Source organism: Apteryx mantelli, chromosome 2 (assembly GCF_036417845.1).
Source record: "Apteryx mantelli isolate bAptMan1 chromosome 2, bAptMan1.hap1, whole genome shotgun sequence".
Lineage (NCBI taxonomy): Eukaryota > Metazoa > Chordata > Aves > Apterygiformes > Apterygidae > Apteryx > Apteryx mantelli.
This window is the reverse complement of record NC_089979.1, coordinates 70,225,498-70,238,162: the sequence shown is the minus strand read 5'-3', so window position 1 is coordinate 70,238,162 and position 12,665 is coordinate 70,225,498. Positions and strand designations below refer to the sequence as shown.

At 38.1% G+C, this 12,665-nt stretch overlaps 1 protein-coding gene across 1 annotated transcript in view; it reads left to right on the top strand.

The window, feature by feature from the left end:
• Positions 1-12,665, top strand: part of LOC106500429 (uncharacterized) — a 119,419-nt gene that overhangs the window by 73,888 nt on the left and 32,866 nt on the right. Inside the window, exons 9-12 of the mRNA XM_067292162.1 lie at positions 162-380; positions 2,398-2,650; positions 6,873-7,036; positions 12,175-12,334. Of these exons, the coding sequence (XP_067148263.1) occupies positions 162-380; positions 2,398-2,650; positions 6,873-7,036; positions 12,175-12,334 (796 nt within the window). The remainder of the gene's footprint in view (positions 1-161; positions 381-2,397; positions 2,651-6,872; positions 7,037-12,174; positions 12,335-12,665) is intronic.

Here is a 12,665-nt window from a genome sequence, read left to right as displayed (position 1 = left end):
CTTTTTTTTTCCTACCTAGATATGTTGGTCAATCAAACATGGCACTCACTCTGATCATAACATTTATCTTTATGACAGAATTCTAGAGTGTTTTAGGGACTGTTATTCCTTGTATGTTCCTCCAAATGACTCTTCTTTGTTTTATTTCCATATATTTCCAGCTGCCGTTCTGCTGTAGAAGTGAGGCTGTCCAAAAGGATTATTGAACATTTCCATTTTGGGATATATGCAGTTTTCTCAGAACTGGGAACCACACACTGGCATTCTTGGGACTTCTGGCTGGTTGTGCTGTTAGTAGTCTTACTTTGGTTTGTGAGACTTTACCTGCATTATTGTAGTCAGTGGCTCTTCCTTCAGACCATCTCAATTCCTGTTACAAAGTAAGTCCTGTTGCCTTCTTGCTCAGTTGGAATATTTCTACCAATAGCTAAATTGAGAGGTTCCTTCACACTATGAAGAGAACTGATGACTAAGACCTGTGCTAGGAAGCTGCATGCAAGCCCAGATAGGAACCTCCACAGAGATTTGGAGAACAAGAACTCTGCACTCCAGATGCTCTACTAAGTAAAAGTGACTCAAACAGAAAGGTGAGGGTGTTAATGATGTAACTTCATCAATCCAGTACAGGACGTGTCCGTCTGTGCATCTTTTGCCACCCCACCTCTCTCCCCTCCAAGATATCCTACAGGTTATGTATCTTTCACAAGAACTATTTATCATTTTGGATTAAGTATTTCAAAATGCCTGAATAGTGCACAAAAATGAAAATGCATTTTATTCATATTTGATGTTACCGAAGTGATTTGTGAATAAAATATTTTACAAGAATTTAAATTCGATATATCAGATTTATTAAGAGGACTATATTGGGTTGACACATTTTAACTATATGACATATTGACTTTAGTTCAGGAATCAGAGCTCTCTAGAGAGTTCTAGGAAAATCATTACATGTCAGTACTTGACATGGAAAAAAAGAGATGGAGAACAACTCCACAAGGTAATATGTACCTGCTTCCCTATGTGTTGTCGTTGGGTAGAAAATGGGTTATAGGCCAAATAAGATCAGTCATGGTTAGGGAAGGGAAGATTTTTCCAATAGAAGCATTTTTTCTTTTTTCACTTTAAAGCATCATGCAAACCTGATTCAGTCAGTAGGAGCCGGTAACATACAGCTTTGTGACCTGTGTCTGTTATGTACTAAACTGGATGATACTGGGATTGCTGGGTAGAATTTGAACAGGGTATCTGGGCAGACTGCAGTCAGCAATGATATGTTAAGAGGATCTTCTAGGTCTTAACGCAAAGCCAGACATCTCTTGTGTCTAGCCTTGCACAAGACCAGGAGGTCTCAGCCAGCTGGCATTAAAACTTTTGGGGGGCCAAGCATCAAGAGTCTGTGAAAGGAAAGGAAGCAGAACAGAAGGAAACAACATGGGACAGAGAGGAAGTCATGTTCGAAGCCACTAATTACAGCAATCTCAGGCACACAACTACGTTAAGGATAACAGTCTCAAATAAAATGTCTTGGATTAGTGACCAAATCTGTAACTGGGTGCCCTCAGTGCAAGTGACAGAGTTGAACACCCTCTAATCCCATCAAATTTGATGGTAGCACTCACAAATGCAAATCAAAGTCAAAACCAAGCCACTTTTGCTTTAGTCATTAGCTGTGGATGGATGCAGGAGAAAAATTTAAGCCACTTTGATTGTCTTGACTTTTTTTACCTTAAATTTCAGCATCTGTATGTAGCTCATAATACCATGCAGTTCCTGTCTCCTGCAATGTCAGGCTTTTTGCTTACTGCCTGTTGCAGGGAGTGCTCTGAGCTTGTCAAAACCCTCCTCCTTGGTGGCAAGTGGGACATTTTCAGTCACCTTAAGGATGCTTGAAATTGCGGCTTTTGTGATACGTTTTCTGCTTTGTGCTGCTGTGTGCAGCTGTTTCCAAAGCTGCTGCAGTATGCAGAGAGGGGTGAGGTCTTGGGGCCCATGCTCAGACTGGTGTTTGTGGCCACCAATGCATTTCTGTAACCCAACCTGCGCTGTCCTGAGGGCCTGGATGTGCACCCACTGAACTGAGAGTGAAAGTGGAGCAAAGGAGGAGGAGAAGGAAGGAGCAGGAGAAAGGTTTGGGGTTTTTTTGAATAGCTTCATACACTTTTTGGTGTGATCCTATTGGGAGACAGGTGGAGATCCTATTTGAGATTGCTAGGGAATGAAATCAGGAATTTAACCTGATGACACAAAACTGGCTTGTGCTTCTATTATCACATGAAGGGTTGTGACCAACCTAGGGCTTCAACTTTACACTGAAATGCGTTGTATGCATTATTCTACTTTTTTAATGGCCTGCCTGAGAACACAGACAAACTTTCTTACTTTGCTTATTTACAGATTTCAGTTTTTCCCTCACACTGTCGAACTGTGCTACCAGAACTCCTTGCTGCAGACCACTGAAGAGTTGGCCATGGTTGTGGTGGGACCCCTAACCTTGAATGCAGGACTGCTGCTTTTGGTTCTGATCAGATGGGGCTGTCAGCAGCTGTTTGACTCATTCCCTTCCTTCTTGTCAAAGTTTATCATGGCTATGGGACTCTGGACAGTGCTAGACCCCTTGGCAGTGTTTGTAGTGGATTCATTCCTGGGGGTAAGTCACTTAAAATAACTTGGACATGAGTCCTTGACGTAGAAGTTTGTTTTATTCAGTGAATCAGTGAAAGATATGAAATTCAACCCCTGGCAATGGAACATGAAAGTCAAAAAGAAATTAAATAATAATGTTATGCATTACCTTTTTATTAACAAAATTCCCATCTAATGGAGTCACAGTGTTTCTGCATAAAATTAAGAGCACTGTACAAGCCATATAGGGAGGTAAGAAAGTAAATCCAGCCCTGGAATGATGGCGTCTGCTTTGAAAAGGATTACTGCAATTTTCAATATTAATGGAGATGGGTTAATGAGTGGTCCTTATTATTAGCATTTCAGATTTTTCCAAGCACTGAAACAGAGAAACTGAAAAAATCCCCAAACCAAAAGGAGAGGTTATTGTGCACTCCTCGGACATGCAAGGTAGTTAATAACTTTTATTGGCACACCTAGAAAAGACTTGCAAGATGGGAAGACAAACTTCCTTACAGTGACAGTCTCATAGCATTTAAAATCCTAAGAGTAAAGCCACCAACTCTGGCAGTGCCTTTATGTGTGCTGTGTACCTTGGTGGCAGGAGAGCTTCCATCACACACGATGTAGTGTCCAGCCTCCCAGAGCATGCGTTTCAGATTCGGGTCTCACTGTGCAGGTGACACAGAGTCCTTTCAATGGGCATCAGGTGGTGGGAGCTTTCTGGGGGGAGGGGGGGTGTCTGCTGGACTCCTAGGACCGGCCTGCCTTGGAGCGACATGTAAGAATAACACGTTTTCCCACTGAGGAGCCACAGTCCGTGCTGTGAGTCAGGTTTTCTCAGGTCTCCTGATTCCTCGTCCACTAAACTGTGCTCTGCTTTTGAAAAGTCTTGTAAAAATGTGCTTTTCCTTTGTTTTTATACTGCTTCCCATTGCAGTGCTTTTTAAAATTAAAATTAGTCAGACTGAATTCATTATCAAATTCAAATAGGACTTCTGTGCTTGGTCAGAGGGAAATATAAGATATGAATAAAGTAACTGAGATTTTCATTATAGTATTAGAAAAGCACACTTCTCCTTATACTTCATACTGAAAATCTGGCAATTTTACCCACCAAGATTATCTTTGGTAGAAACTCATTTGTCCAAATATTATACAATACACTGTGTGTATTCTTTCCAAAATGAAACTATATCTCTTACATGTGTTTCTGGTATTGCATTTGTAGATTTTTTTCCCTGACATTTTTTCAACAGCTATTTCAGATTTACTTGCCAATCTATTTTAGATCAAGCATTTTTAAAATATTGTGTTGTGGTAATATGAGTTATTTCAGTGTTACAATATATTTTATTATCCCAAATGGACTGAATACTTATGAAAGATGACAGATAGTCCTGGAGACATAGGTTTCTTTGTTTACCAGCTAAATTTATTATTATTAAAGGAAGACTAGAGAGCAGGTGAATGTCTGGGGGTGCGGGTTCAACTCATAGTTTAAGATACTGTATCAAAAGTGTGATTCCAGGCTTGATTTACTATCAGTTTGTAGAAGGATCATTCCAGGGTTAGGAAGCTTGCCTACAATTTTGGTGAATTCAGTTCAAGCTCCAACTCTGCCAGAGTTTTCCTGGGACCAGTCATTTAGTCTCTCTGTGACTTCTTCACTTGTAAAATGCAGAGAATAACACTTCTTTATTCACATGGGTATGTTTCATCATAAAAAAAATTAGAGATTGCAAAGTGCTTACATCACCATCATCATATGCTGTGGTAAGTACCAGAGACAGATAATGATAGATATATTTTAAACAATTTAACAATAAGACACCTTTCTTGGATCATGTCTTTGAAAAACTTGGAAGGATTGACACAATCTCTTTGTTAGAAAAAATGGATAGAAAAATACACTTTTTTTTTTCTGCCTTGCCAGAAAGAACTGCTTGGATAAGAGAGAAATTTACTCTTCTTTGCCATTCAGTCTTCTGCCTCTCTGGAGGGATGTTAGAATGTGATTACTCTGCAGAGGGTTTTCCTTGGCACACAGTTTCTTCTGTAAGACGAGGAAGGAGGCACCCAGCTTTTATGCAAGCAGAGAAGATAGATAGAACAGGGAGACAGAACAGAACTGAGAGATAATGTCTTTTTCTTTTCTTTGTATTTTTAAGAATACTGACAGATCTGAATTAGTGACTAGTCTTTATATGCCATTACCAGTCTCTTGGGACCTATAATTTCCATTACAGAAACCTGGCAGTGTTGCAAATGCTGGAGAGAGAACAGAAAATACACTCAAGAATCTTATTCTTTGTAGCGTTCATCACTGGACTTGTAAATGTCTTTCCTTCAGTGAGCTCCTTACTATGCATGTCACCGCAAGGGTAGTCAAAAATAGACAGAAAGTTTTGACTGTCTTGAGGATTAGCCCAGACAAGTTTTTCCAGAAGCTGCAGGCTTGTTGAATCTTAATCGTCACAGATTTCTTTTCTGGAGGATGAATACTGGATTTTTTGGTGATGTGATTTCCCATGTCCTTGTAAAATGTTTTAATATGATTTAGTATGGATACTGCTGTCACTGTGTCACATTTAAAAAAAAAAAGTGGAGAGATGAATTAATTTTAGCTCTGAGCAGAAGACCTGTGACATGTAGCTGAATTCTTCTAAATTGATCCAGCAGAGGGCAATAATATGTCAAAACAGTAGCTACTTCTTAAGAACTAGATATGGGAAAAAAAAGAGGAAAACCATAGAATTCTGAGGAAATTTTTTCCCTGCTTTACTGGAAGTATAATGAAACACAGAGTGCTACAAAAACATTGGCATTCTTTGTGAAATACGCAAACTGCTTTATTCCCCATTAAATGACTATTTTAATCTATGAATATTAATTTTGTGCACATATTTAGTATGCTAAAGATTTATGTCATCCTCAGTAGAATGAAAGTAGTTATTCATGTTTATTTTTTTAAAAAGCAGTTGAACATGAATTGTTGATATCCTACCTAAGTAGGATATATCACAGTCATGTACTTTTGGAGCAGCTATTAGTGACACAACTTACATTTAAGAGGTATCTTTAATTCCACCACAGCAATGGAAGCCATATAAAGTACAGTCAAATCTCTTCAGTGGTATTGATCTCATTATGTCTCAATTTCTTCTCAGGAGAAAAAGAAATTAAGTAGAGGGCTGTATCTTAAAACAATGCACATGTTTGTTGCTTCTTCCATGTTCTTTGTGGCTTTCCAAATCGGACTGACTGGACACTAGAATGGGGTACAAGAGGAATATCTCATTTTCTGACTTAAAATATTCCAGACAGATATGATAATACATGTACATAAATTAAAATACTGCTTCATAAGGGGGAACTTGTCTCTTTTGCACCGAAAAAGGTCAACCCCTTTGGGCAAAACTTAACACAACCCTACTGGTGTCCCCTGTTGATCTACTTGTAGTTGCTTTCTCCATTTTTGTCACCTCATTGGGTCTCAGTGAAACTTTGTGAATCCACTACCTTCTTTAACTGGTGCTATTTTTTGCAAGGCTAGTGAAAAAGCTCTGCTAGGTGACAGCTAGCAACACACACAGATATTCTGATATTTCTATTTGGCTTTTCAGATAACATTGTTATTGCTTTCATTTTCCAATGGTAGCACCAAATCTTGACTTGATTTGAAATTGGGAATTGGTGCATACACACCTTCCAAAGTGCACACTTTCAAAATGATGATTTTCTGTGTCTGGTAGATACCAGTACTTTTCATGTGACAAGTCATTTCGCAACTAGCCTATTTGGAATTATGCACTGGCACAAGGGGTTTCTGCTTACTCTGCACTCTTAAAAACAGAAACTTAAACCATTCAATATTATGCCTCTCTGGTCACTGAAATAAGGCAAATTGTAGCCTCACCCTTCCTCCGCTTTTTCCTGAAATATGTTAATGGAACTCAGAGTGAGTACTTTAAATGAGACATGATTTTTGTTTCCTGAGCAAATAGGGCATATCTGTAGGGCAGGTTTTAATGGCACTAAAATAAGCAAGAAAGTAGTCTATATAAGTTTCACATCTCATGGTTAGTTTTAAGATCTGTGTAGCAGACTCCTGATTTTCAAGCTGTGTGCTCCCCAAATTACAATTAAATCCTTCTTATAAAGAAACTCAGGTTCTTTTGTGTCTATAGATGAACATGCTCAAGTCTGGCATTTCCTTATTTTGATTTTTTTTTTCTCCCTGACAGAGACTTGCAAACAGTGTAGAGAAACCCATTGCTGATGCTGCAAAGCTCTACTGGGTCTTTCTAAGAGCAGAGGAATCAGGGATTCCTGGAGCACTAATCACTGTGATGCTTTACACAATTCTTTTCATCATTTCATCAACAGTATTGTACCTTTACTTTCTAAGGTACGTCTCTTTATCTTGTTATCCACTTAGGAGCTTAGGCTCAAGTCTGTGCTCCTTCTCCTACAAGGTAAAATAAGGTGATATCAGAAAAGATATATCGATATATCAATATGTAACATGTCTACGGCACAGAATTTCAGACTATCAAGGGAGGTTAACTCCTGCGTAACTTTTAATACATTTGTACTTGGTGGGCACTGTGAGTCAGAGAGGGAGCCACTCATTTCCTTAACAGGAATACAGTAGATGCCATGTTCTTTCAAATTGTCTAGGAGCTTCTGTTCCACTGGCTTTTAATAATGGTGTCTATTTTAAGGGTTTAAGGTCTAAGGTGTGTATATCTTTTATTTAGGTACTTTGGAAGATCTTATCTTTGGACTTTCAAGTAGAATTTTTGTGAGGAATAGGAAAAACTCAGAAAGCTACATCCAGGATAAAGTACACAGTCTCTCTGATACTGCAATACACCACAGTGTCTTACACCTTTAGATGATACTGAGTTTTAGACTTGATGCGACTGAGAGTTTGACCTAATGCATGATACGATGTACTCCAAATAATTTTCCCTTTACTTTTGCCTATTATCAATATTAATACACTCAACTTCATCATGAAATCTGACCAGCTATCTTTCTTGCCAGCTTTCTAGAAGGCACCATTAGCCATGCAGACACCAGGGACAGGCATGATACACTGAGAGCAAACGAAATACGTTGTCTAATATATTGGCTGAAAAAATGTGTTTGCCTTTCTCTGGCAACTCATTTATAATGCAGTATGAACTTTTTCTGGCCCTTGAATCACTCAGTGATGAACATGGGGTGGTGGCAAGCACCCATAAAAACGATATGCAAGGACAAAATCCAGGCAGTTCTAAGAATAGAAATGCTCAGTATACTGCTTCCATCTGACGGAATCATCCCTAGGTCTTCTTCTTTCCACAAACTCCATTACAGCAGGCAGAAAAAGTTAAATGGCAGTCTAAATTTCTGCAAAGTATTTCAAAGCTCCTGCATTCCTGGAAGCTGTACACAACTCCAATGTACTGGTAGTCTAGTTAATTAGTTTTTGAGATGTTAATGCCTTCTTAATCATTGACTTAATAGTTTTGAATAGCTTCATAAGTTTTAGCTGCTGTCGTTTATTACTGAGGAAAATTAATTTAAATTAAAACATTTGTAAGGCAGGTTTTTATGAGAATATTGCCAACATCTTCATTGTCTGGGGAACAGGTGCAAGATCATCAAAGGTTCCTTTCCTCTGGATCAATTTTCCTATAATGTTTTCCAATAAAGGGGTGGGGGGAGAATGTTACTGGGGGAAAAAAAGTTGTCTTAGTACGACACATTTTAAAAATGATTCATAGCAAAATACAAAAGCAAAGGGAAGATAACAAAATCTGTTACAGTGCATTAGGTCTTTGAAGCTCTCTGCTTGGTAGCAGAAAAAAAGACAACAAAACAAAACATTTAAAATACTGGAGTCTGTGCAGAGTAAAGTTATACTGTGAGCTTCTGAAATAGGATCAGCTTTCTGTTCCACACATGTCCACAGCCCAGCACAGTGGGAATCTGGGCCCTGGCAAGGACTCTTGAGCATCACACTATCCCAGTCCACTAATGATAGCATTAAATCCTTTTCAAATGCCTTTAAGGAAAACATCTCTGTAATTTATAACTTAAACTTGTTTTTCCAAATATATATAAAATGACATTTATTTCCAAAAGAAAATAGTATTTTAAACAAGGCAGTAGTAAAACTAACTACCTCTTTGTGTGAGTAGTCCTCAGGTGTTATATCCCAAGGACATTAAATGTAAGGTCACTGGACTCAGTAACATGTATTTTCAGACAGACATCCACCATATCCTTCACTCATAATGCGAACCAACATAAATGTTGTCTCCTAATACACCAGTCCATAGGGAAGAATTTGATCCTTAGACAGTACAGTTGGTGACATTGATTAGAATTACTCAGCAATTTGTCATTTAACAGAGTATAAAAAAAAGGATGAGAACAGTGGATCCATCAGTACACCAAAGCAGGCAGAGAAAGTGCTTGTTTCTGCTAGAGCTAGGAAGCTTCATGGCAGCATTGATGAACAACTAGGAACCTAACCAAATCGTGGGCAGGGGATAAACAGCAGTAGGTATCTGTGTCTTTATAAACCAACATACCTCAATATCTGGCTCCCTTGGGTGTCTGTAGTACATCTAGCATGAAGAGATATTCTAATTATTTTTTAGAAAAATGAAGTGGCACTGTTTGCGATTCCTTCATTTTATTTCCACCAGATATTAGAAACAGTCAGGAATTCATTGGTGAAATGTTTTCTGCAGTGTGAGAAAATGCAGATGCATCCCAACTAAAAGTGTCTGGAAAGGGTTTATGTCCAAATTTCCTGCTATTGAAATATTTGGGGAGAAAAGCTACAAAATCCTACATTTTTCAGTGTTAAGAGCAAAATGATTTTTATGCTTTTTACATTTGCTTTGCAAAAAAAAGTATGAGAATGGCTCAGAATAAGACATAATAAATTGAATTGTTTTAAACCACTCTACCCTTCAAATTTTGGCTTGTACTTTTGAGATGTCCATTTTTTCAGTCTGACTCTGGATGAGAAACCACTTCAACATTTTCTGTTCTTCTTTTTAATGAATAAATGAGCTTGTAAGATATTATACTGGGTTTCATAGCTTGGGAAATAGCTCTGAGTTTTGTTTTACTCTTTATTGCATTAGCAATAGATATTATTACTATCATATTTACAGAAGCCATGTTAAAATACAGGAAGAAGTGTTTGAGTAGTTTTCATGCCAAAGAAAGGAGTTACAGGTTACAGGAGCAGGCTGAGTACTTTCGGGCAAAAGGAACAAAGCTGGAAGACAGAGACTTCATGATTCCTAATTAATTCAAAGTTAATTATATTGTTTATAACCATGTACTTAAAATGTTCATATAGAAAATGTTTATGGCAGCAATAGACAGTAATTTAACTGCATTAAATTTTACTTCATTTAAAAAAGGAATGTTACATTAAGTGAGCTTAAATAAATAGCAAGGTCTTGCTCTTGTTTAGCAAGATAAGTGGCAAGTCATTAAAATTGCTGACCTGAAATTTCAAAGAACAACAACATGCAATATTATTGTTTCAAGACAAGCAGAAGACCAGAAGGCAACCAGCCTGATTACTAGTTTTTCAATGAAGTACAAGATATTATAAAGTCAATGTCTGCAAAAAGATATCTATTGTCAATATAACATCCAATGTAGGTCCAGAGATTAAGAGACAAACTTTCCTTTGAAAAGGTTCTGACATTTGGAAAACTGACTATATTTAAAAAATCTTCTCTTCTGTAATGTGTTTTAAGATACCTTAGTATCCTACTGTGCCTTAGCACTGATTTACATTTCATGATTTGGAATTTTTTCTATTATTTCTTGATAGCCGTTTTGTTTATATTCCCAGGACTAACTGAATCTCTTAGGTTATCTTCCATTTGGTCTCCTCTTTTGATTAAGAGAATCCCAAAATGACACTCTGAAAACTGCAGAAAATTTATGACTGCAACTTCAAAAAAGAACTTTTCAAAAAAGAAGGGTGGGGAAAAAAGTACAGAGATAGCCTTTGCAGCAAAGTGGGAGATAAAAGTTCCTAATCTGATGTTGAGCCAAGCTGCCAAATTTCAGTAGCAGAATAGCTACTTCATCACAGAAACTTGTGGATATGGAGCTTGACTCATATTCCCCTTTGAAGAGAGAGCTAAAGCTCCTCCTGAGATCAAGTTTAAAAACTCTCTGTTGGTCCATCTCCTTATTTCTGTTCCATGCTAAATCTCACAGTTATGGGCAAAATTGTACTAAACAGCTTCTCTGCAATTACTGTGTGCACCATAAAGTGAGATGTAGAGCTATATAAATCTGAACTTCATTCTGATTTGGTTGAACAGTCTGCTGCCCTCCACTCACACCCACAATGGTCAGCAAATATATGCCAATACAACACCCAAGAATAAGGATCAGTCACAGACACTGCTTCCAGTGCTCCTGTACAAGAGAAGGCTGAGAGTCCAGAAGGTCAAAGATGACAGCTTCCCCATGCTCTTTCTCCCTCCTGCCAGTAAATGAAGGACCTTTACAGCCTCACAGATGTCTGGGCTTTTTGTTGGTTGCAGAGCCACCCAGCAAACCCCCAGGCAGGTCATGACTACCAAGCCAGTCTCTGGGGAGGATGCAAAAGCTGAGACTGGCAACAAGCAACAAATGAATTCTAATAAAGTATTAGCTTGGAAGAGGGTATAAAAGCAAAGACCTCAATTCAATATTCAAGATTGAGATTCCAGATTTTCTGATCTTTTTCTTGAGCTCTTGGTTTTGGAATAAAAGTAGAATGAGTAAGAGATGAAGTTGAAGAGGTTCCATTTGAATTAAATAGAAATGTTTTGAAGTTTTAAAGTTCATCTAAGGCTAAAAATGTGACATTAGGCTCTTCCAAAAGCCTCACAATATTTCTTGGTTTCACCTACATTAAGAAATACCACACAGCAAGCCTTTCTTGTGGTAGAGAATTTTAATGTGTAGTACTTACTCAGTTCCCTACCACAGCACAGAAGTGTCACAGAAAAACAAAACCAACAGACAAAATGAAATTTTCTAACATCAAGAGAAGTTTAGATTGTATAGACTTTAGGTTTGGGGTTAAAAGAAATGATGAGTAGTTCTCCTTCTATATGATGTGGTTTGCCTGTTATTAAACCCTGGCACAGAAAGACTTCCATTCATGTCTAACAAGTTACTCCATGTAAGCACTGGGACGAATTACCCAGCACAAAGCTAAGGACATAAATGTCCACAGGATCAGGACGTTCTTTGGAAATCAATATCTTGAAATAATTAAAACACATCTCTGCTTAAGATTATGTCATTTGGTTCAGGTGTTGTAAAGTTTCCAGAGAACTGGGGGGGGTTGCATGTTGGAGGACATGTAGGAAAGAAGCTTCTTACTCAGAGTTAGATAATATAGACATGGAAGGAAGACAAACCTTATACGCTAGAATACTGTGAAAGGGTAAGACTCCTTTATTTGCATGAAGAGTCCTTTCAGAGAAGAACCAAGTGTGTTATTTCTATACTTAGGCTACATAGCGAAGGTTGGCTGTTGGATGTATTTCGACGTATTCATGGTGAGGAAGCTACATTCTTCGTTCCATTGGACTTAGAGATTTCCAGTCAGGAACTGAGCTACATTATGAAAAAGGCTGAGCAATGGAGAGGAATCAATGGTGAAAGACGGATGGTAAGTGGCAGAGTTTCCCAGAAGAGTGCGTGATGCACTGGTCCAAATCAATGTTTTGTTTGCCTGGGTATTACCTAAAAGGATATAGATATACAAGAAAATGATTCTTAGGGGGGCTTCTTAGGTTTTTAGAACTTAAGAAGCATATTCAGGAGAATTTTTCTAGCGGGCTGTATGTCTATTGCCTGAACATCAGGGTTACCAGCCTGCTTAGAATCTAAAGGCTTAACAGCATTACTGATGGCAAAAATTGTCCATGCCATTTGGTGACTCCTGATTAGGTCACAGAAATTTGCTACTTGTTTAAATGGAAATAGTGTGCCAGAAAAGT